The sequence below is a fragment of the Ciconia boyciana genome, chromosome 8 (assembly GCF_034638445.1).
Source record: "Ciconia boyciana chromosome 8, ASM3463844v1, whole genome shotgun sequence".
Lineage (NCBI taxonomy): Eukaryota > Metazoa > Chordata > Aves > Ciconiiformes > Ciconiidae > Ciconia > Ciconia boyciana.
The window spans coordinates 29,137,473-29,160,786 of record NC_132941.1 but is presented as its reverse complement, the minus strand read 5'-3'; the positions used below and the strand labels follow the sequence as shown (position 1 = coordinate 29,160,786).

Below are 23,314 nucleotides of genomic sequence, written 5' to 3'. Positions count from 1 at the left end.
AAACAGTCCTCCTGCCCTGCGTCTCCCCATTCAGGGAAAAGAGGTGAAGCATAGCAAGCCCTTCCCCCTCCCAAACGGTGGGAAGAAGGAACGGCAGACGGTGCCAGACCTGAAGAAGTGCCAAGCACATCAGTTAAAGGTGAAGCAAACTAACAGCACACCCAGGATTTTCTAAAGGCGTTCTCTAAGGAGCGGGGACATCCTGACACAGGATCTAGTTCACATCCTGCCTCCAGCTGCAGCCAGAAGTGGACCTGGGAAATGCAAGAACAGAGCAAGCACAAATGAAGCTTCTCCCTTTTTCTGCCTTCACCTGCTTTCAGCCCAGGAGATCTTCACATGATGTGTGTTTCATATTTAGTAACCCACACTGGGTCCCTCCCGGACGCGACAGACAAACCTCTCCCACGCAGTGCTGGAGGACACCCACCCTTCTTCCAAAGTACAATATAAAACAAACACCCAGCCCTGTAACTGCACCTTGCTTGAGATAAAGAGTCTTTCTGCCAGTGTCATCAGCAAACATCTCACTGCTGAGTCAGCGGCTCTGCTAACAGCCCGTCCAATGCAAACTTGCATTGCAGCAAACAAGATGGCAGAAGCCATCACTTTCTTTGCTGATTAATCCCATTTGCCTCGCGAGAGGGCCCAAGATGCAAAGGCAGAGTGAATTCACCATGACTTGAACCGTGCTAATGCTAGCCCCACAGGTCAGTGGTTCCCAAGGGACGCCTCGAAAAGCGCACCTGCAGAAAGATGACCTTGAGCACATTTTTAATATTGTTAAGTGAGCAGCCAGCACAAACTGTGGGGAAATAAAAAAACAGAAAAGAAAAAAAAAATCAAACCACGTGGGGGGAAAAAACCCACACCAAATAAAGCCACTTGTTGCTGTGTTGGAGAGTCCTAAGCTCCTGCAGGGAGCTTTCCTCTCCTGGAAGCAGCAAGGATCATGCTCTCCACATCTCTTATGTGATTGCAAGCAGTCACACGTTGCAGCCAGTACTTTCAAAGAAGGAAACTAGTATCCCTCTTCCCTCAAAAGGACCAAGAAAATGTTTCAGGGAACGTGAAATCAGAAAGGGGGGGAATTCAAAAAGCAAATCTTGAGATGGGAGATAGTACATGGATCTCAACCAAAGCAGTTTTCAGGGTCAGGTACATTTTATTAAAAAAGTATTGACAAAAATAATAATAGCAGGTGAGTGGCATGAGAGCTCCTTCCAAATACACAGAAGCAATGCACACACGCGGGTTTAGCTGCCATTGACCTAGCCCAAAGAAGCACAGCCCTAAACTAGACAACAAGAGAGGAAAAAAGAAAAAAATCTGTTGCCAGTAAACAAGCACACCCCTTGCACAGGGCTGCAAACTGCTCTGAGCAAACACCTTGCCCAACATCACTCAATTAATCATTAAAAGCAAATCTAAGAGTCTCATCTCAAAAAGAGAAATTAAAGCTGTGCAGAGGGGGACTTCCATGCACTTAGGGGTTCAGGGGTCGGAGACAGCCAAAGGATCCCCCTGACCACAATTTCACACCGTAGACCGAGGAAAATCACAACTGCCCCATTGATACTTTTCAGCAAAAGCACATCCCTCTGCAAGAGCTCTCTCACATGTAAGGTTGGCAGTTAAGGCTTGATTTATAACCTAGGAAAGAAAATGCCATTACAAAGGAGCTGGGTAATCAGTAGACACTGTATAATTAATCGTTTTTCTCCTGATGTTCTCCAACCACAGAAATTCTCACCTCTAATGAGCTGAGGTGTCTGTCAGTTGCTCTCTACTGGCAGCATGCGTACTGGCAAGGTAAATGGGACCAGCTCCCAGCTGTGGTGGAGTAAAATCCAACAGAGGGAAAGCGGGGTACCAAGAGAGGTGGGGTATTTGCTTCCTCCCCCATCTCCAAATCAATAGGGAGGCCAACAGAGGCACTGTAACCTAGCCAAGGTGCATTCAAGGCCCTGACAAGTCGCCATCAAAACTGCCACTACATTTTCTCGAGAAGAAAACTGCAGCTAAGATCCCCTGAACATAGCTGTTATCTGTAGCACCCGTATCTCCACCTGCAACTTCACGACAATATTGCTTCCTTTACCTCCTGCTTATGCCACTGTTTACAGGGGCACTTCTGCTGTGCCGTGCTGATGAAACTGCCAGTCCTGCAATTCAAAGTTATGCCAAGAAAATATTCTGCTGGCCTTTCCTAACCCTACAAACAATCCCACCTCCTGATTTCATTGCTGGAAACCATACAGCACCCCTCCTCTTCTCGTCCATATCACAGCTTCCAGCTTCATATCTGCACACAATTATTTTCTTCTCAGGTGCTGCATTGCTCTCCAAGTCTTTTCTCCCCTGACAGACACTCAGGGTCTCCCAGGACACAAGAGATGCTCATTTTTCCTTTTCATTACCCTGGCAAGCAAATCTATAGAGGGCAAAAAAAGAAAGGAAGAATTTGCTTCCCTCTAACTTGCCTGCTGGAGAAACAAATCATCTCTGTGGCACCCACAAACCCTAACAGTAGAAAACAAAGTGCACATGAGTATATACAAGGGATGTATGTAATACTATATTAAAAAATTTCCAGAATCGGTTGCTTCAAGGGTAAAGAAAGTCATGAGGGTATAGCAGGGTGCTGAATTTCTGTCTACCACATACATCAGCATGGCACAAAATTGTTGTCAGCACTGGAAAATTGCCTGTCACGTGAGTGGGTTTAACGGACGATGAGCTACAGGACATGGGCACAAATCTGGCAGGCCTGGAGAGCGAAAACATGCCGGGGAGCAGCACGCGGCATCCGTGCAAACACGGTTCCCTTGGCAACGGGAGAAAACACCTTAAAAATGCTCAGAAGTGTTGTGCTGCACACACTCCCCCCGTGACCCTGGCTCTTGGTCCACGTGCTGCGGTATAATCCGGGCTGTCCCCAGACAACGCAGCCCTCAGCTCGTGATTATCACTGCACAGAGCTCAAAGGGCTGGCAGGCACACGTATCTGCTCCACCAGGATGACTGTCACATTCATCACCTGTTGCCAGCAGCATCCAGCCGTGCTGGCTTTAACTGCCCCCCCCATCCCGTTCTGCCTCTTCCTGTGCAACAGGGTAAAAAAAGTGACCCGACAGGAGAGGGGTGGGTGGTTCAGGGGTGGATGCATCACCCCTTGGGCGTGCGGCGCTCAAAGAGGCCCCGTTTTAGCATCCCCCAAGCCCCACGGCCCCGAAGGGCCCCGAAGGGCCCCGCGGGCAGGTGACCGCTGCCGGGTAGCGCCGGGAAAGGCGCGGGCAGCAGTCCGCCGTGGGTGGACCCGGCCCCCTCGCCACGCCTCCCGCTGCCCCGGACAAGCCGCGGCTCCAGCGGGCGACGGAGCGGCGTGCAGCGCCCAGCCCGGACCGGGGACGGAGGCCACGGAGACCCCGGGCGATGGTAAGTTGCTGCTGGGAAACCCGGCGGTTGCTTTGCAGGCGGCGGCAAAGGACGGGGCCGGAAGGTTTCAGCGGCAGCTCCGGCCTCTGAGAAAAGGCAGGAAGAAAGGGAGAAAGGAGCAGAGCTCTGCGCTGTGGTTAATAAGTAACGCAGGGAGCTCCGCCGGCTGCTGCTGAATTACCAAAGCCAGTGCTGCCCAGGCTCGGTTCCTCTGCGAGGGGGAGGGAAAGGGTCCGCCAGCAAAACCGCACTGCCGGTGCGACCCCCGCTCAAATTCTGCGTGGCAAGTATGACCTCCGCAAGTGCTCCGCCTGCACGGCCCGTGCAACCCACCCCGGCCGGCTGGAAATCAGCTTTTTCACGGCAGCGGAGGGAACAGGAGCAAAAGACCGTGGGCCTTGTGGCATACCTCATTCCAGCCCTGCCTGCAGGTCCTGCCCACGCCAGGGCTGTCCCCTTTACCTTCTTCTAGGTGACAAGTCACCTTTAAAAGGGAAGATTTTAGTTTGAGCGGAGAGGGTTGTTTCAACTCCAGAAAGCCCAAAGATCTCCCAGTTTCCCATGCTGGTTCCTTTCCCTCGGTTGCACAATGCATCTACTTGGTTTCCTGCTGGGAAAAAAAAAAAAAAAAAAAAAAATCCCGATGCAAAAGAAAACAAAATAATTAAATTTCCCTAATGAGAAGAGAGTGTTTTAAAGGAGTAAGTGCACATGAAAGCATTAGCACGCCATACTGACAAAAACAGCAGGCTGGTCAGTGTGCTGGTGTGGAGGAGGAGGGAAGGGAGCGGGGTGGAGGGCATGGAGGGTGCTCCAGGCAGAGGGTCTGCCACCACAAGACGCAGCCAGAGGACCTGGCTTTCGTGTGGTCCATTGGCCAAACCTCAGCCTGGCCATGCCTCCCACTGGTGCTGGGCTCCCAGAGAGGAGCTGGGTCTGGAAAAAGCCCCGGGGCCCATCCTCCCATGTAGCTGCAACACAGAAAAGGGTTCAGAGAACAATTAAGCCACATCCCTTCCAAGCAGCCTGGTTTCTTGCTCTGCCTGGAGGAGGCTGGCTCAGCACCCAGCCCCCAGGTCCATACCCCTCTCCCTCCAGGAAAGCAACAGCTCCGACTTTACGCAGCCTTTCCTCTCTTTAGCACCAATACGCAAGCAGGAGCTTTCAGCCCCTGGTCCCAAAACCTGTCACAGCTCCTATCCCACTCCCCAGAGTCCCCCAGGGCAGCCCCCACGGGTGCCCCCCTGCCAGCACCCTGTGCAGAGCCAGCCTCCGTCCCCACGTTATCCAGTTGCTAAGCTACCTGCTTATCACGCCATCAGCACGAAGGGCAACAGCTGAGGGTTTATTGCGCTGAGCTGTGTTTGCTCACTACCTTCCCACTGGGAAGGGATGGGGTTGACCTTAGCCGGGGCAGGGGGGGGGGGCAGAGCGGTGTGGAGCCGGGGCTGGCAGGGCACCATCCACAATGCCACGCAAACTGAAGGGTGGCACAGGTGATTTGCAGGCTAGCAGCGAGGCCGGAGCATGCACGGGCAAGGAAGGCTTTCCCCAAACATCATGCAAGAGGGAATGCGTGCAGCCGCGACGCCAGAGGGATGGGAACCATCCCACATCCAGCCACCCTGAGCTAGGGTTCAGCACGCTCTTTGGCACTCTCCATTTCATTAAGTGCTCTGCAGCTGACAGCTTTCTCTAAGCATAAGGGTCACGGCTACGCAGACAGGTAGGCACCCACGCAGCCTGATGGCTTAGCAGACCCAATAACATGGGAATAAGGGCATAATCTTTCCAATCTTCCTCAAAACATGCAAAATCAAAACAGAACCCACAAAACCATCAGCTCCATGGCTGCCCCTCTGGTTTTGTACAGCCTGTGAGTAGCTGAACTGTAAGAAAGAACGATTTGCCTTCTTTGGTCAGCAGCCCCTTGAGACGCTTCACTTGGGCATCAATGCTCAGAAGTAGCATCTTAAACAGCTGAGCAAACACCCACAAGAAACACTGGGCTGTATTTGTTGGGACTCATATCTAACTTGCCATGCTTTGCTCTACAGCATATAAAAGAAAACAAATTGCAGAGATGTTGGTCTTTGTCATTGAGAAACAACAATCCTCATCCACTCAAAAGATCAGATCACCCACTAGGAAAGATTTTTAATTGCCAGAACATAATCTTTCAGATAGAGCAATACCCCTCCACACTCACTCCTGCCTTCCCCACTGAGCCAACCCAAGCTGGCTCGGGTAGCCCCTGTGCCCAATAACTCAATTTCAGTTTCATCTTTGCCCATATTCACTCCCCAGAACCAAGAACAACTGCTTTTTTTTTTCTTCCCACCTTAAAAAACAAATAACGGCAGCTCTGCCCAAGAGGGAAGACAATGCTAAATCATAATCCCTCCCTCTGCCCTTTGTTACTCAGAGAGAAACAGCCTCTTAAACTGCACCATAACATAAGGGAGATTGAAAAGGAAAAGCAGCTGAACTCCAATTTAGTGTGACTCATCTCTCTGATTCACACCACTTCTTCCTCCTCTAAAGCAGGCTTCCAGTGCAGATGACCTGCAAATAAAGCCCTCCTGCTTCAGGAAGGTACTTCATGAACCTCAAAAGCAAGCAATTCTCAGTTGTAGAAGCCATCACAGAGTTTCAGGTTTTTCTCCCAGAAAATTATATGTAATGTATTTGGGAGCTTAACCTCACACAGCCATCATTTCTTAGTACCTTAGGTTATACTGAATACATATATACACTGCTAAAGTGGTAGGTGTTGCAGGTCAGAGGACAAAAGCAACAAGCTGGACTTCACTTGACCTAGGTACACGCAGGATGTACCCAGGGCAGGAAGCAGAGGACAGCATTGATATCCCCTATCATCAGTACTCCCCGATTCAGGTCCGCACACACACACTAACCCTCCCACCCAGCCTGCAGCTGTCTCCCTGGACCCGTAAGTCCATGACTCACGGGACTCCTCGCTGCTTTGAACATCTGCTTCATCCTACCTCTGCCACGCTGACCTGTTTCCTCTTCCCTTTCCTTTCTGCGGCATCAGGCAGGAAAAGCCCACAGGCTGAGTGCGGAGGAGAGGGAGCAGCTGCTACCAAACCTGAGAGCCGTGGGGTGGAACGAGGTGGAAGGCAGAGACGCCATCTTCAAAGAGTTCCACTTCAAGGACTTCAACCGGGTATGAGCATCGGCGGTAGAGAGTTTTACAACACGGGAGACCTGGTTTGCAGAGCAGGGAGTCCCATCTGCAAGGCTCAGCCAAAGAAACCCCTCCATGTTTCTCCTGAAATGTAATGGCTGAGCAAGATAACCTGCCCAAGACACCAAAGTGCTCAACCCAGGCACATGATTTGTCTGGGAAAAGCTCCCCCAAAAGAGGAAAGCCCATAGAAAACCTCAACAAAGATACCGAACATCCCAGGCCTTGCATTTGGTTGGGTTACCTAGAAACATGTGGTGTAAAATTAATAGCAATGGAGTGAAAAAACATTTTATCGCAGGTAAGTGGTTCAGAGCTAACTCTTCTTACTCCACTGGGCAGGCCTTTGGCTTCATGACCAGAGTGGCTCTACAGGCAGAAAAACTGGATCACCACCCCGAATGGTTCAATGTGTACAATAAGGTAAGACAGAGGGATGGTGGGGGCAACCAGAGCTCTTCAGGGAATGCATCCCTTTTGTGAGGCATAAAACAGCAGCAGAAAGTACTGTTCAGATCAGTGGGACCTCTCTCCTCAGATGCTGTTCCCTTGGCATATCACAGACAGCCTACAGCTATCACCTACAGATCCTCTCCCACCCCTTTTTTTACCTGTCCAGATGAGCAGTAGCTGCCTGTAGGCTGGCACCAGGGTTGTCTTTTTAAATCAGTATCAGAAGTAGCAGCAAGGGGAAAAGCTTCTGGAGAAAGTGTGAGTTGAAAAGTGAGCACAGCTGGCTGCTGTGACCAAGGCAGGGGTGGCAGTGACAGCTTGCGGCCAGGACGAGCTGTAGGAAGGAAAAAACTAGGCAAAATGCTAGACCACCTCTCCCCCCCGGGAAATTTTGGTAACAAGTCTGGAGAAAGTAATAGTGCTACCTGCCTCATCAGATGCAAACTGCCTACAGCACTGCGGGAAACCATTCCTGCTCTTTCTGCCAGCAACACTTGGTCGGTCTGTCTGTCTGTCTGGTTTAGGTTCATATCACCTTGAGCACCCACGAGTGTGGAGGCTTATCAGAGCGAGACATCAACTTGGCCAGCTTCATCGAGCAGGTTGCAGCTTCTCTCTCCTGACTAGAGAGAGACACATGAAGCCAAAAATCAACTCTGCCACTGCCACAACCTGCATCTCGCCTGGATGGCTGCACCTAGAGCCTTCTCCTGCTCCCAAGCTAGTTCCTAGATCCGGACTGCCTAACACCATGCCAAACGCCCCACCACAGCTCAGATGGATGGAGGCACTTCTTGGGCACCGTACATATATCCGTCTCTAATCTTGCTGCTTAAACCCTTCATTAGCTGTGCGCTACCAGCCCGCAAACTGCTGAGCCTTTCGGGCTTTCAGCAGACATGCCCTTTTTATCAGGAGTCACGTTACACAATTGCACCAGTAAATCTTTCCAGAGCCTGACCCCATCCAGCCACTGTGTTATTGCTTCTTACCTAATGGAATATGCTTTCTACGTAAAACATGGTACATGAACCCTTTGGTTTCTCTATAACATACCAGCAACTGTGATGTGCAATTTGGTTATTACTGTAACCTCTTTCTCTAGCAGTATTATAAGCAGGCATGTGATCTCATCTCTATTGTAACCGGGCTTTAGTAGGATACCGACTGAAAATGTTTACAATAAAGGTCTTGGTTAACCTGATGTCAGTTTGGAAGGAGGCCTCACTGTCAAAATTGCACCAATAGGTTTTCCCAAGGCAGGTACTGTCCTGACTGCTCTCAAGAAGGTGCTTCTGCCATGGAAAAGCTTCTTGACGAAGCAACACGGAGAAATGGCACGTGCCTTCGCAGGCCTGCACCTCGAAGTGAACGGGGTCTGAAAGAGAATGAGATTATTAAAGCCAGAGCAGATCAGATTAAAACTGCTTGTGCTAAAATCAGAAGTGTACCATAGCCAAGGCACAAAACACAGGGAAGGCACAATGAAAGCAGCACAAGCAACGGGCTGGGGCTTCTTACAGTGGGATACCTCCCAAAAGAGGTTGTAGGTGGATTTGGTGGTGTAAGATCTTCACTCCAGTAACACAATTATCTCAGCATTCGGGGAGCCTGCAGCCAAATTGCTGCATTTTCAGTACAAAAGGAACAATTTGCTGTGAAACCAACAGTAGTTGCTTTCAGCAAAGTAGTCTGGGAGAAGCACTACAAACACTCAATGCTGGTATTTTTTTTTCCTTTTTTTTAACCCTTTAAAGTTCTATAAAGCATTAAGAGAAAATCCATCGCTCTTAAATGACAGTTTTCAGCATCCTTGAACGTCACACAAAAGATGTGGCCACAGACACCACCTTTATCTAGACAGAATGAAAGAACAGCCCTCGGGCAGAGTTAGTAAGATTCAGAAGCGATTCTCCCTGCCACAGACTAGGCTGTGCATGAGCAAAGACCAGGAGCAATAGGTCCCCATACATTCAAATGAGCATTGAAACAGAAAAAATAAGAGTTCAATGAGCCTAGATAGCTAAATGCACCATTTTAATACAAACTAGGCCCATTTTCACCATCTCTTCAGCTATTTCAGCCTACAGTTTTACAGTGGCAAATTAGAGCAATACAGAATACTGCCATCAGATGAACTCGTCCCATTTGTTCATTAAAAAGTCAATGTGTATTTATTGGGCAAGATATTGTGTTGTATGCAACCCTTCCACTCCCCCAAGTCATCAGAAAAGTGCAGATTAAATCCGTGGCATGAAGACACACATCTCTTCTTGGTCCATCCCATTGGATATTCTTCAGTCTAGTACCTAAGAGCACACAAATCCCTTGGAAGTGCTTTCTACAAGCAACAAATTTAGTGTCGCACTTGGAAAACCTGACAGTCAGAAATCTCGGAGGAATTAATAGTTGCGAAGATCCTTCCAGTTCTAAAGTACCATCCTGTTTCAGAAAATAATCCAGTCCATAAAATTCTTTTTTGTCTTTTAAATAATTATACAGCCTGTTAATCACACCATTCTCCTAAGACTATTTGGCATAAAGGAGATGCAGATTACATGTTAGATGACAAGGATGAATAAAGACTACACAACGGTAAATTACAGTGGCCTATTCCTGACCAGAAGATTACATTTACAGTATAGAACAAATACACATAAAATAATTAAACCCACAAATATTACTAGTAAGTGAAGCACAGAATGGAATACATTGACTTACAAATAACATCTTCAAATACATCAAAAAATGTGAAATGGAGCACTGATCTGTTAGATCCATCTACTTCTTCAGAGGAGAATGCAACCAGGTAAGAGGAGGGAGTTTTTCTCTCCTTAACCCCACCCCAATCCATCTCCCTTTTCTTTTAAAGCAGAAACAAAAAGAGTACCTCCCTTTTTTGTTTTGTTTTTTTAAATCTCGGTTCAAAAGAGAACCATCACAGTAGCCAGACACTTAAGACTGTCTCCAAAGTACAGCAAACTCAGAGCTGCAGTAATGGTCACATTGGCAAGACGTTAACAGAATAAATAGGTCCAACATAAATGCTGACTGCCAGAGCTGGTAACACCATCAAGAGACTATCAGGCAATTCAAACGCGGTGTTTTCAAAAGGGCTCAGAGACATGCATAAAGTCATCAATTTAAGGGCAGATGGCCAAAATACTTTTGTCTCCTAGCACTGAGAATAAACCTGTTAAAAAGCAAGTATTCTTCCCACAATCACTGGGCCCAAGGCTGCTGCGCTGGTTTGTGCAGTGGCTGGTAAGTAGGCTTTCCATTCAGTATAATTATTGTGCAAGTGCGTGCTTCACCTGCGTTAAGCCAGTGAGGGTCAGCTTCGGGCTAACAAGTCCACTACAGCAGAGCGACAGATGGCTTAAGATGCCCTGCACAAGACTCTGCAGACGTGGCACAAAGTCTTCTCGCAAGTGTTGAACTCTGCCCAGGAAACTCTCGGTAGCATGCAAAAAGCTGAGAGGAAATACATGGGAAGGCCCTGCAGGAGTGACTCCACCGCTGTTTAATAACTCAAGAGATTCTAGCTTGTCCTTAAGGCCAACAACTGCCTCACAAGTTGCACTGGGAAAACCGTAAAAACAGCAGAGAAAAATAGGAAGGGTGAGCCATACGCGCAAGGCTTGAATACCTCCAACTTGCTGCATGCTATCATCTACCTCTCAGAGCTATGCCAGCATCTTCGTAATACTGTGAAGGGACTTGGCTCAATACAACTACTATTCTACCTTACAGGCAAGCATACTTTCTCTGAGGCCAGTCTGCCTTTGAGGTTTTTTTTAGTATAGTACCATAAGGAAATGACCACAGCAAACGCTGCAGTCAACAGCTGAACCCTCAAACCCTCCCTGGCGTCCCACAAAAAAAAAGCCAGAGAAGCGTCAAGGCACAATGGTGAATGCCCTTTTGAGAATGTGCCTTAAAAAAAAAAAAAAAATCAGTGCAAAGAGCAGAGATTACTACTATTACAAAAGTCACCTTTTTATACTAAAAGATCATGGTAAAAAAAGGTCAGCTTTGGTGCCATCCATTTGCACATTAAGTCCCTAGCCATGATACATGCCAGGGCCTGACTCTACTACAGCACTGTGAGATAGTGCAAAACCTTCAAGTTATGAACAGTGAAATCACTGTTTTGCACATCCCTGCAGAATTGTGCAAGGTACAACAAGCACTCTAGGTGGTAAATGCATGTCTCCTAGAAGAGGCAGGGAAGCAAAACAGTTACTACGTACCTAGGATTTTCAGTACCATCCAGTTCCTCTCCCTACACCATCCACTTGGTTTCCATTTCTGCTGTTATTCAAACCAAGAAATTCCAGAAAAGGATTTTGTGTTGGGTTTTTTTCCCCTCAGCAGATATTGATTGCAGTCTCACTGAGATCTCCAGAGGGGATTTCAAAAAGAGTACATGACCATCTTTCCTTTGCCAATTTATCAGCTCTGCATTACATAAGATATAAGGCTCCCAGCACGGTCTGTTAAATGCAGTAGCTTGGAGGAATACTCAGAAGAAAACAAAATATTCAATTTATTTTCTACCTTCAATTTCTGGGAAGATTGAAGCTTTGGAACACAACATGAGAACTAAAATATAACACTTGGCTGGACACTGGCTGAATACTAGGTCTGAGGAGAAGAAACAGCAAGGAATGAAGTGACACACAGAATACCTGAGGAATTTGGAGTTGCGGAACGGACATTCAATTCACCATTAATAGTCATGATGCAAATAGGCGGAGGAAGGGAAGAAAAGCCCTAAAACTAAAGTTGGGCATGAAAATAATGCAGGTATCAGAACAGACCAAGACAGCGAAGGAAGTTTTCAAGATCAAGCCACCATCAGACCTGCAATTGTAGGAACAAAGGCTTACTGCAATCTCTTCCCCTAGGAAACCTTTAGAACCACCCAGTGCTAGTTGACAAGGCACCAGTTGATGCACTACAGTCAGTGGTGGCCGGGAGAGCCGTTCATGTGCTTTTCACTGCAAGGAACATCCGTGCTGTAGAGGCCGTCCAAGTATGCCTGAGAAATCTCCGCTACCAAGCTCCTGTCTGGGACAGACTGGGCCATTCCATAGATGGCTCCCTAAGCAGAGAAAAGGAGATCGTTACATAGGATCGTTAATGCCAGAGAAACATGCTCACCCCAAACACACCCTCACTATATGCTGGCCTCCCTACCATGCCTGTGGTCTTGGCATTGAGGTCCTTCATGATCTCCTCGATGCTGTCTTTAACGTCTTTCAGGAACTGTTCAGCAACACCGGACTTCGTATGCAACTGCGTAATGCAGAGATGAATGCTGGGCAGGCAGAGGAGAGGGGAGAGATTAACCATCTCAAGTATGTGCAGTTCCACATTTTCTGAGCAACTGACAGCCCTTCCCTGGCCAGTGACAACCATGTATCTCCTTAAAATAGCATTTCAGCAGTATAATGGGAGAAGACGATCCACTCCCTTCCAATTAAAGGTAATCCCTGCAAAATACTTGCTAGAACCAAGCTGCGGAGAGTTCAGCTCTTCTTTTGCAAAATGGCAACTCCTCCTTCCTTCCCAACTTCACTGTACACAGTTAAAGGCCTATAATTTTCTCACCTCATTCCAGGTACCTCTGGTGAGAAAAATGCAGCTGCCTGCAAGCATGGTAATCCTTGCCATCACTTCCCTCCACTTCCTCTGCAGCTTAGTTAAGCCATCAGCCACCCACAGCGTGGAAGTTAGCACCCACCAGAAGGAACAGGGCTACTCGCACCTCTGAGCTATCACTTCAGGCTCTCTAGACTTCGCTTTATGCTAACTGCAAGTCCAAAATTTTTTCAGTGCAGCTACATCTGAGAGCGTTTGCCCCTTTTACTCACAGAAAAACAACTACACGCTCAAGGAAACTCTCTGACAAACGTTCATTTTACACCAGGCTGGAAAGATCACTGGAAATGATCAGCCCTTCGCTGTTCTTTCAATTACCTTCATCCTCAGTGGGCAGCAAGATACTAAAAATAAATAAATAAATCTATAAACCCTCAGTTAACTAGCATGAGATAAAGCCCTGGTTATTAATATTTTTCTGCTTGTATTAGACGGAGGTAAATAGAAAAGGAGCTTCAGATATGTCCTCTGCCAGGCTCATTAAAATTACTATTGCCTTATCCTCACTGCAGTAACTGCTGTGTATCAGCAATTACAAAAGTAATTCCTTCTCTGCAGAGGAAAAGTCTACATACAATTTATCAGATATGGACACCACCACTCAGCAAATCAAGAGAGCTACGTGGCCTGAAGATGACCCTTGCATACCCTGGCTACGCACATCACTCCACTAGTCTCCACAAACTCACCTTGATGGGAACTGTAGGACATTTAAGTTCCATCCTTTTGCAGCTAAGAAATTAGATAATCGATAAATGTCAAAAGTGTCCGAACCGATGGAGAGAACAGACACCTCAGGTTTCCCCAAAATGAAGATGCTGTCAATTTTTCTCAACCTGAAAAAGAAAAAGGAGAAAAGAAGTGACTGACCAGGGTTACAGGGGCCAGACATTCTGTCCATCTATCTGGAGCCTTAAAGGAAAAGCTACAGAAGGGAACAGATGACAGCACACCCCTACCAAAAAAAAAAAAAAAAAAAAAAAAAAAAAAAAAAATCACGCAACTAGCCCAGGCCATTGAGACTTGCAAGAGGACTCAGGCCATTAGAGGCCCTAAAGTTAAGTACACTCAGGAAGAAATGGAAAAGAGGGAGGACACAGAGGCAAGGGAAGACAGAGTAGCAGAGAAGATCAGCTTATCAGCTCACATCGCAACACAATCACCCCAACAAGAGAGAGTATAACCCTTCTTTCATCATCTTCAGTAAGTCCTTCCAGATTCTTCCTCAGCCATGGCTGAGGCAGAAGAAACTCTCAAAGCAAAGTCAGCTAAATAAAGATGCCTGCATCCCTCCTCTCTGTGCCTCTCAGCTATCTGGCACAGGGCAGAAACCTGGGCATAAATAAAGCATCTTCTCCCATAACTGCCCAGTGGATCCCCACACCCAGCAGGTAACATGCTATAGTTTCTTCAGGGGAGAAAAAAAAAAGTTGCAAGAGAAAAAAGCAGTTTGGGAGGAAGAGTCCAGAACAGGGTTAAAGAGTGTGATCAAAACGCTAAGGCACGCACGTACTCTGATTCGAGGAAACGAGCCGTTTTAATGATCCTCTTCGTAGCCTCAACGTAGCCCGATTCCCCTATGTGCATCAGAGTTGCCCAACATGCGGCTATGATTCCACCAGGCCTGGAGCCTGCCACGGAGGGGGAGGCGTATATGCCCCCTTGCCAGTCAGGTGCTATAAAGAACTGGTAGCTCCTGTACTTCTTGTCGCTGTACAGCACCACTGAGGAGCCCTTGGGAGCGTAGCCATACTGCAAGGGGCACAGAAAGCATTGAAGAGCAGCAGGAGGGCACAGGAACACATTCAAGCACTCACTGCATGCCGTCATCAAGATCCCATTTGCCCGTACTTCGGCACATTGCACAAAGCATCTGAATAGGGCAGCCCTTATGCCTGCACTTCAGCACTTCTCCACATCGCAAAGCAGAAATGCCTGAAGGCATTGGGAATTGCTCCCCAAAAATGAAAGCATGGGAAGACCTTTCTCCCCACTTCTTACCTTGTGGGTATCAGCAGAAATGCTGGTCACACCTTTTATGCGGAAGTCAAATCGACGCTTTAGAGGGAACCCTGCCTTGTCCATGAAAGCAATAAGAAAACCACCCAGGCAGGCATCGACGTGGAAGGGGATTTTGTACTTCACCGCAAGCTGTGTGTGAACAAGAGATTCTGGTGAGTAACACGCAATCAGGCAAGAAAACAACGTTGTCGGGGCACCCAAACTCTAGTCACCAAAAGGTACTCTGCATTTCACAATTAAACATTTCCTGGACCCTTTTGGAACATCATGCCACTCTCACGCTGTTGAGGATAGGAGATCTGGAAGGGCTGGCTACTTGTGGGATGCCTTCTCCTGCTTTCCACATATTTGAAGATTGCCAGCAAGAGGAAAAACAACATCGCATTTTGGCAGTTTGCCATATTTCCCAAGAGATGTGACAATGTGGTCTGAAAGGAGTATCTGCAATAGAGTGTAAGGGTGCGATCCAAATTAAAATAAGGTCAGAGGCCTTGGCTGGTTACATACAAAATAAATAACTGGAGCATGGAGAGAAAAATCAAGAGGCGTGTTTGAAAAATAAGATCCCAGCCCTTTGACTCCTACTCCCTCCATGCATTCCTCCAACTCCTGCATCAAGCTTGCTACAACCAGTAGGCCCTAAATCAAAGCCTTTTTACCAGGTGGACTATTTTGTTGTTATTTCCTCTCGGATATCAAAGAATGCCCTTCTGGTTGGTCTCGCAGCGGGTGCAAGCAGAGCTCAGTCACATACAAAATACATACCTTCAGTTACAGCAGAAGTTTATGGCACAGACTTGAGAGTTCAGAGACAAAGCACATGCAAAAGGCTTGCCACTTTGCCTTGCTGTGACACGCTGTATGCACCAGCTCAAGTCCGAAATCCAGCGCCACACAACCAGCTTTACAACAATGCCCAGGGGTACATCTGGTATTTAAAGCCCACCCTTTCACAGCAGTTACAGAGTGCAAGAAAAAAGTCCCATATTCCTCCTCACTTCCAAATTGTGTCGTACATACCCTGCTGTTGGCTAATACCCAATTTAAGGACAGTAATACCCTCCCAACCAGCCTGCTCCTCCCACCAGATTCACTGGCTGGCACTCTGGAACCCCTCTGGTCTTCTTGTACAGAAGGACATGCTGGTTTTATTGCTACAGCACCCAGAAGTCCCAGGGGCACTCTACCTCTGCCACCTCTTCAATGGGGTCCATAATTCCATGCGGGAACTGGGGAGCGGAACAGACCAGCATGGCTGTGTTCTTCGAGATAGCTCTCCTCATTGCCTGAAGATTTAAAGAGAGAAGATGCTCACATTCCATTTACCAAGTGCCACCCTGCCAAAAAAGATAAAAAGTGAAAACATGCAGCGTCTGGTCTTAAAAACCAACATACAAAAGCCTATAGAAAGCAAAGCAATGAGCTACAAGCAGACATCAGCTGAATAATTTAACTCATCCACTTGGAAATACTAGAACACTTTCATTTGCCCTCATCTGAAATCTGGGACTATTTCTGAAATACATGAATTATTTGATTCTAAATGAATCACACCGGAAAAAGGGATGGTTTGCATACAATTATTTCAAACAAAACCTTATCTGCAGTGACGGGCACTTACTCCTGCCATTTTTTCTTATTTCCAGGAAGCATTCATCCCTCTCTATCCACTGACTTGCCACCTGGATAGGTAGATTTCTTGCTATTTGCTGTACAATGCTAATTTCCCACAGAAAGTGTGCCGTGCTGCCTAAAGCAATACCTGAACATCCACTTCCATAGCCTTAGTCAACGGTATGTGAATCAACTTCAGTCCAAAGTAGTGTGCTGCCTTGTCAAATGCTGCGTGAGCACTCACCGGGACCAACCTAGAAAAGTAACAGATTGCATATGTCAACCCAGGCAGCACCTAAGCCTCACCGTGAACTGGAGGGAAAGAGCAAAAAAATTCAACTTGCAGATATCTGTGTGTGACAGACAGGTCACAAACAAGCCAATTGCATGTTTCAACTAGCCAAAAGTCATACAGACCAGAAAAAGAAAAAAGTTGGGGAAAATGCTCTCTGGGACAGATGAGAGGCCACGTGCTGTTCTGAACTAAAATGATGGACACTCGGATCTTGAACAACCCAGAGAAAACCTGTTAAAGTATTCTATTCCACTACGTGGTCTTCTGTGAACCAGGAACCAGAGTTCCCAAGAAAGTTAATTTCTTGTCATATCAGACAATATTGTACCATCTCCAACCAGCTACCCTCCCTGAGAGGGGCATATGAGACAATACAAAAGGGAAGGAGCAGCATAACTAACACCAAATGAACATAACATTTGCTGTCTCCCATCTCAGATAGCAGTGGCTGAACAGCCTTAATTAACCTTGTTTTCTGAGGCATCACATCTTTATCAGGACCTTTAATAACATGCAAAAATGTTAGAGAGGGAAGAAAAGAACTGCGGGAATTCAGCAGAAGATGAACACCACAGTGTTTCATCTCTCTTTACATTTTCCCCTCGTAAGCAATTAACCAGAGAAATATTTTTGATGCACTGTCTAGAAAAAAGAAGCACATTAGAAAGAGCAAATCCTCTGTTAGCAGTGCAACGATTAGCACAATTCCTCATTTCAGCTCCAACCAGCCCCAACTTTAGTCCCAGAGTTTTCAGGCTAAACCCTCTTTGATCTGAATAAATCAAAACCCTTAAACACTTCAAAGGCCCTGACAATCTCTGCTCAAGAGGGGCCCAAAGCAGATACGAGTGGGCTCTGCCTAGAGCAGCACGCAGGTATTGCCAAAAACATCTGCACAGTGTAGCTACCACAGCCCCCCAGCAAAATCATGGCCCCCAGGCTGCTTAAAGGTTCCTGTGCTTTTGCACCGCTTCTTTCGACCCAGGTTTCTCTCCTTCAGACACAGATAGACAAAGAGGAGGCAGTAATGAGATATGAAATGAAGGAATATTGGGGTCTAGCAGCCACCTCCACTCAGAGGAACAGTAAGTCCCACAAGCTCCCGAAGCAAAAACAAAGCCACAGAAGTATTGCTCACATTTCTGGCTGTTTGATGCCCCTCTCGTAAGCCAGGTCTCGGTACGCCTTGCAAGCCATCAGAATGCTCTCAGTCCCCCCAGATGTCATCTGCGGTGAAGAAAAGAAGCAAACAAGAAAAACAACTGCTTACATGGATGTTGCAGAAGAGAAAAGCAAAAAAGGGATGCTGCCACAGCATCTGTCCAGAGATGTATAGGAAAACTCATGGTTCAAGGGCAGCAGAAGCCACTGAACAGCTCAAGGTAGCTTTCTGACATTCAGCTTGAAAGTGCACATTTAAATAAATGTTGACTCCTCTATTTAAAGGGGGCAGGGGAAAGGGAAAACAAAAAAAATATCCAACTCAAAAGCCTGACAAGAGGGGACCATACTGCACAGTCACTAGCTGGCAAGCATGACTGCACCTCATGAAACTACTAGTACATACTTAGCTCTTGATTACCCAGGGATTGTTTATCTGGATTACAGATTAATTATACCACATATACAGAAACAAGAAGTTATTCTGTATTAAGTCAACTGAAGTCCAGCAGGGCTTATCAGGTCTGGAGCAGTGCCACACTGAGGCACAGAGCCAGCTCAGTGTTGACACCGCTCCTGAGCTACCAAACCTTCCCAGAACCTGGAACACTGTAGAGCGCAGAGCTCTCTCCCACCTTCTCTCTGCAGAGGCCAGCCTAGGTCTGATCAACACCAGGCCAGAGCTTGTAAGTCCTCAAGGACCCAAGAAATTTTAGACCAGGAGGAATTTCTGCATTACTCTCCCCAGCAAGTACTTTGGTATCCACACAACCCACTACCTGTGCTGTCCCAGCCCTCTTTACCCTGACCATAGGAGAACAAGGGGGTTTGCATCAGGAGGTGGAAGAGAGGAAGGTACACACACAAGCTGTTCGATCAAGTTTACTATTGCATACTAGAACTCAAGAGCTGTTGCAAATAAATAAATGAAACTTTACAGGAAGAAATTCCTCAAGTGGGAGGACTGTCTCGTCAGCCAGCCTTTGAGTTCTGACATGCAGGGGACAGAAAAGTGTGTGGGCACAAACCTTCCAAAGTAAAATTTTAACCTAGTAAAATGTGAGGTTGGTTTTTGAAGCATCCTGCAGGACTGACTTACTGCTATGCTGGGTGAGCCATAACTTGAGGATGGGGGGTACCTGGGACAGGTATACAGAAGTGCAGGTGAAAGAGAGGAATCAAAAGCTACTTATAGTGCTTATGGAAGACTAATTTTGATCCTCAGACCCGCTGAACCAACTGCAACTTCCCCTTTTAACCTCTTCCCCAAAAAAATAAACATAAAAAGGATGCAATCACATTTGCATGCCTTATGACATCTGCTAGTCTGTTTTCTTTTGGTTTTTTTCCCAGCTGACATAGCTGCAAAACCCCAAAATGCAAAGATGAAGCGTGACTGCATGACAATGACTAAACATTAAGTACAGAGATAAGGAACAAAGTTCACAGGCACATAAAACAGCCTGCCACATTTGTTCCTAACATGATCCAAGCCAGCAGCAGCTGCTGCCACAGGCAGTGTGGAAGTGACTGTCACACCACTGACAACTTCTGCTTTTTTGGTAGTTTGTAAAAGCAACCCTAACAGAGCCTCAACACTGGATAAAGAAATCATTGCATTTATCGTGAAGCAAATACATGGTAGCAGGAACACAACGTCCTAAGTTTCATGGGCTGTGTCATTCACTTCTCAACCTTTCTTATGAAAAGATTTGTGAAGTTGTCAGCTATTACCTTCAGGGGGAAAAAAAAAAAACAAAAACCAACAGCTGGTATAAAATGGATTGCCTTCCTACTACTGCCGGGTGGGAGAGGAATGGGATTATTGCATACTTGTAACACTGCCTGCAACATTGCTTACGATATTGCAGTGGTTGTGAAAACTTTGCTAGGCATGATTCAAGGATCTTGGGATTCATGTTACTGAACACCAGATGCTTCTTGCCACCAGGCCTGCTTCCTTGTTGGGCAAGCAGCCCCTACCCTCTACTCTCATCTAGATAACCTGCTCTTCAAGGAGCAGCCTCTATACAGTCTTACTCCCTTTTCGATCTTTCAACCAAAGTACCAACACCTTACTCTTATATAATGACAAACCTTCCTTCAAAGTCTGGCTTATCACCTTCATGCAAATGCTGAGCCACACAGTTTTGGGGAGGTCAGAGTCAATGCTTTTCGGCAGTTGGTCAGATGCAGGTTAAGGAACAGAATCCAGGATGGATCCTCTTCCCAGGCACCAAGACTGGCATGCAGGTGACCACACAGAAAGCTTGTTCAGGCAGCTGAAAATCCACCCAAAAAGCTGAATTTCAGCCACATCAGGTTCCTAAATTGGCCCACAGTCAGCACATCAGTACCAACATGAGCGTATGCCAGAGATGTGCCAAGAGCAGCTTGATCTACAGCAGCACCTTTAGCGTGGTGCAGCTACAGCAGTAAAAACTCTTTTGGTCCACGCGGTTTATACCTGCAGAGGGAGTCTGCTCCTTTGCAGGAGGCTTTGTCAGCTTAGCTATCAACAGCAAACTCGTTCTGCTATAGCCAGGGCTTGAATCATTGTCACAGGATACAACTTCCCTACCGCCTGCGGCACGCCGGCAGCTGGCCAACACACAGTGATTCAGCACCCGCCAATGGCTCACACAAATATTTTTTTCTCTCCTCTAAATGGAAGTCCACAGGCTCAAGCGATGCCATGGGGAAAAGGGACTGGAAACAGGCATTGTTTTAAGCAGCTTTCCAACCCTGCGCTATCTTCAAAAGCCAGGCAAAGTGTGTGGAAAAAGGCAAGCAAACAGACTTTTTTGTTCTCGATTTATTTATTATTTTCCAAATGGGAGGGGAGAGAAGAAAGCACAGGGAAAAAATATCCCCTCTCCTTTCTAAACTCAGTATATCCCTTCCATTGCTCCCTCCCTCCAAATCATTAAAACAGCAATAAGAGGTACGGTCCCTATTCTAGGATTTCTTTGGCCATGCCACTTGCATGTCACTGTCAAACCATCAGACATAAAAGAACCACTTTGGTTCATGGTCTCTAAAGTTTTGCTTGCATTTTCACCTTAGGAAACACATCCATTCAGACCCTGGAGACAAAGCTGACCAAAAGTTTCACTGAGCTGAACTACCCCATGAATAAGAAAGCGAACTACAATTTAATTCTAAGGTAGCATTAGAGTAAAAATATACCACAATCCACTGCATGGTCATAATGTAGTGGCAGACTCACATAAAACCCCTGTAAACCTGCAAGTTGTAAATTCCACTAGTTGTCTCTCGCAAGGTGACCTGCTCATCACTACAGATAAAACCTGACAGATCTGCAGAGTTTAAGCCCCCGCAAGACACATCACTCATTTCACTGTTCAAGTCCTACTTCAAACGTGCAGCCAGCACTACGACAAAGTTTGGAAGCCCCAGAATTTGGGAGGAAGAGACAAGATGGTTTCTATAGGAGGCTTAGGTTTGCATCTACTGATTTTGCCTCCTCTCTCCTGTCCTCAGCTGCAGAAAGTGCAAAGAAGAATTCATAGAGATTGACATCAAACACACACACCCCCATGCAATTTTCCCCTGCACTTCAAAGCTGCCCTTTCTTTTTAAAGTTCAAACAACTACTAAAATTAAAAAAAAAAAATCATTGAAGCTTGCATAAAAGTGGTGATTTCTCCTCAAATTAGAGGGGAAATCCACAGAGCCAGCACTGCAAAACAAAAGCACCTTGTCAACAGGAACACATGCACACATCAGACAAGAACAAAACTCCCCCCATTCCTCCTCTATGTGCTGAGCTTAATTAGTCCTTCCAAATCATTGCAAGAATGTGATTAGAATCTCCTGGGAGCCAAAAATCACCAATTCCTGTCTCTTTGCTCCTGTGTAACGTGATTAAAAGTAAGAACAAAAGTAGTAATTAGTGAGAAATAGGAAGCGTCCATCCACTACTGAAAATGATTACTTTTAAAAACTGCTTAAAAACCTAGAACATCTCTCGGTGCAATTTAAGGTAAAAGGCATGCCTGCACACCCCCCACCACAAGGGCATTGTTAGTGTTTTTACGCCCATGTTTAAACTAAGGGGAATTATAGCCCCCATGTCTCAAATAAAGGCAACTTCTATAAATAATGCAAGCTGCTCATCTGATTTAAAATTCAGAAATCTAAAAAGACATGTTTCATTTTAGCATTTATTAAGCAAACCAAAAGCCTTCAAAGAGGAAGCAAGGGACTGCTCTCCAGGGATCCTGCTTCGGAAGATGTCCACGTGACACGGGGCAGGACGGCACAGGGATCCCCAGGCTGCCGAAAGCCCTGGGAACAGCACAAATGTGTCACTGTGCTGCTTTTCCCAGACTGAGCAGCAGAGTATTAGCCCCAAAAAGTGCTGTTCTGCAACGTCACGGACATCAGAGCACAAAGGAAGTGAAATTGTCCCACTGAGAAGCAGACAGAAACTTTTGGTGTTTTCCACATAGCACAGCCACAGATACACTCTCCAGAAACACCGACAAGCTCCATCTGCCTTCAGGGACCATCACCAGGCATCAACAAAATTGGACAAGCAGTCCCAGCTGCTTAAAACAAGCTAGCAAATCCAGCGGATGTGGACCTGGCAATAAGACACATTGCTTCTTGGATGAAAGTGATGAAATTCAGTGATGAAATTTAGGAGAAAAACCATTTGTTTTAGTTTACAACGCTGCAAAAGTTGAATCAGGTAAACCAGAAGCCTTCTCAGTAGAAAAAGCCAGCAGCGCCACCCGAACAGATCAATTTAAAGATAACAATAACTCACGACATTGCACCCTCCCTGGTTTAGCCATCTCTCTGTTTTACAGCCTCACCGGTTACTGAAGCGTAACTGCAGCAGTCTGAGCGACCAGCTACGGCAGGGCCTTCCAGAGACAGAAAGCATAGCATCAGTTTGAAAAAATGCCCTTTTAAAATGACTTTGTAACTGTCCAAGCCTCCACAAATAATTCTGAAATGTTCATTCTGATTTGGGGAGAAGAAAATAAGAAGTCTTTGAGCCCAACTACTTAAAGAGCATGTGACCTCCATATATCCACCCACATCCCTCCATCAATGATTAGCAACTCTGGACACTCTTCACAGTCAGGAAGGGCAACATGGGAGGAAGACAAAAAGTCCACTGGAGACACTCATTTGGACAAGATAATTACAGGGATGCAATTAATCTTATGTTTCCGGCCAATCAACTTTTCGACCTTCCCTGTCACCCTGCAAATTTGACTGTTCAACCAGCTAGAACGTAACTCCATGGCAGGTTGCATGCTTCCCTGTTTGCTTTGCCTCTGCTTGAATCTCAGCTGCGGCTTTGCAGCACAATCCTCGAAAGGGAGGGGAAGAAGAAAGGAGCAGAGGGAAAAGTGGGATTCCCCAGAGAGCATCTGTGGAGGTCTCACATTGGCTGTGATCACTGTCTGATTGTT

General features: G+C 46.6%; 2 protein-coding genes across 3 annotated transcripts in view; one reads left to right on the top strand and one right to left on the bottom strand.

Annotated features, from left to right (window-relative positions):
- Positions 1 to 3,297: 3,297 nt before the first annotated feature.
- Positions 3,298 to 8,306, top strand: PCBD1 (pterin-4 alpha-carbinolamine dehydratase 1). Its single transcript, XM_072869771.1, has 4 exons — positions 3,298 to 3,438; positions 6,497 to 6,628; positions 6,992 to 7,072; positions 7,627 to 8,306. The coding sequence occupies exons 1-4, from the start codon at positions 3,436 to 3,438 to the stop codon at positions 7,723 to 7,725; spliced, it is 315 nt and encodes a 104-aa protein (XP_072725872.1). The 5' UTR covers positions 3,298 to 3,435; the 3' UTR covers positions 7,726 to 8,306.
- Positions 8,307 to 8,910: 604 nt separating this feature from the next.
- The window catches only part of SGPL1 (sphingosine-1-phosphate lyase 1), a 32,588-nt gene continuing 18,184 nt past the window's right edge, over positions 8,911 to 23,314 (bottom strand). For both annotated transcript variants that reach the window (XM_072869770.1, XM_072869769.1), the window contains exons 7-14: positions 17,839 to 17,927; positions 16,554 to 16,659; positions 15,979 to 16,077; positions 14,771 to 14,920; positions 14,283 to 14,521; positions 13,459 to 13,605; positions 12,305 to 12,425; positions 8,911 to 12,209 (exon numbers count right to left, since the gene is read on the bottom strand). In XM_072869770.1, coding sequence (XP_072725871.1) covers positions 12,069 to 12,209; positions 12,305 to 12,425; positions 13,459 to 13,605; positions 14,283 to 14,521; positions 14,771 to 14,920; positions 15,979 to 16,077; positions 16,554 to 16,659; positions 17,839 to 17,927 — 1,092 coding nt within the window. In that variant the 3' untranslated portion in view covers positions 8,911 to 12,068. The remainder of the gene's footprint in view (positions 12,210 to 12,304; positions 12,426 to 13,458; positions 13,606 to 14,282; positions 14,522 to 14,770; positions 14,921 to 15,978; positions 16,078 to 16,553; positions 16,660 to 17,838; positions 17,928 to 23,314) is intronic.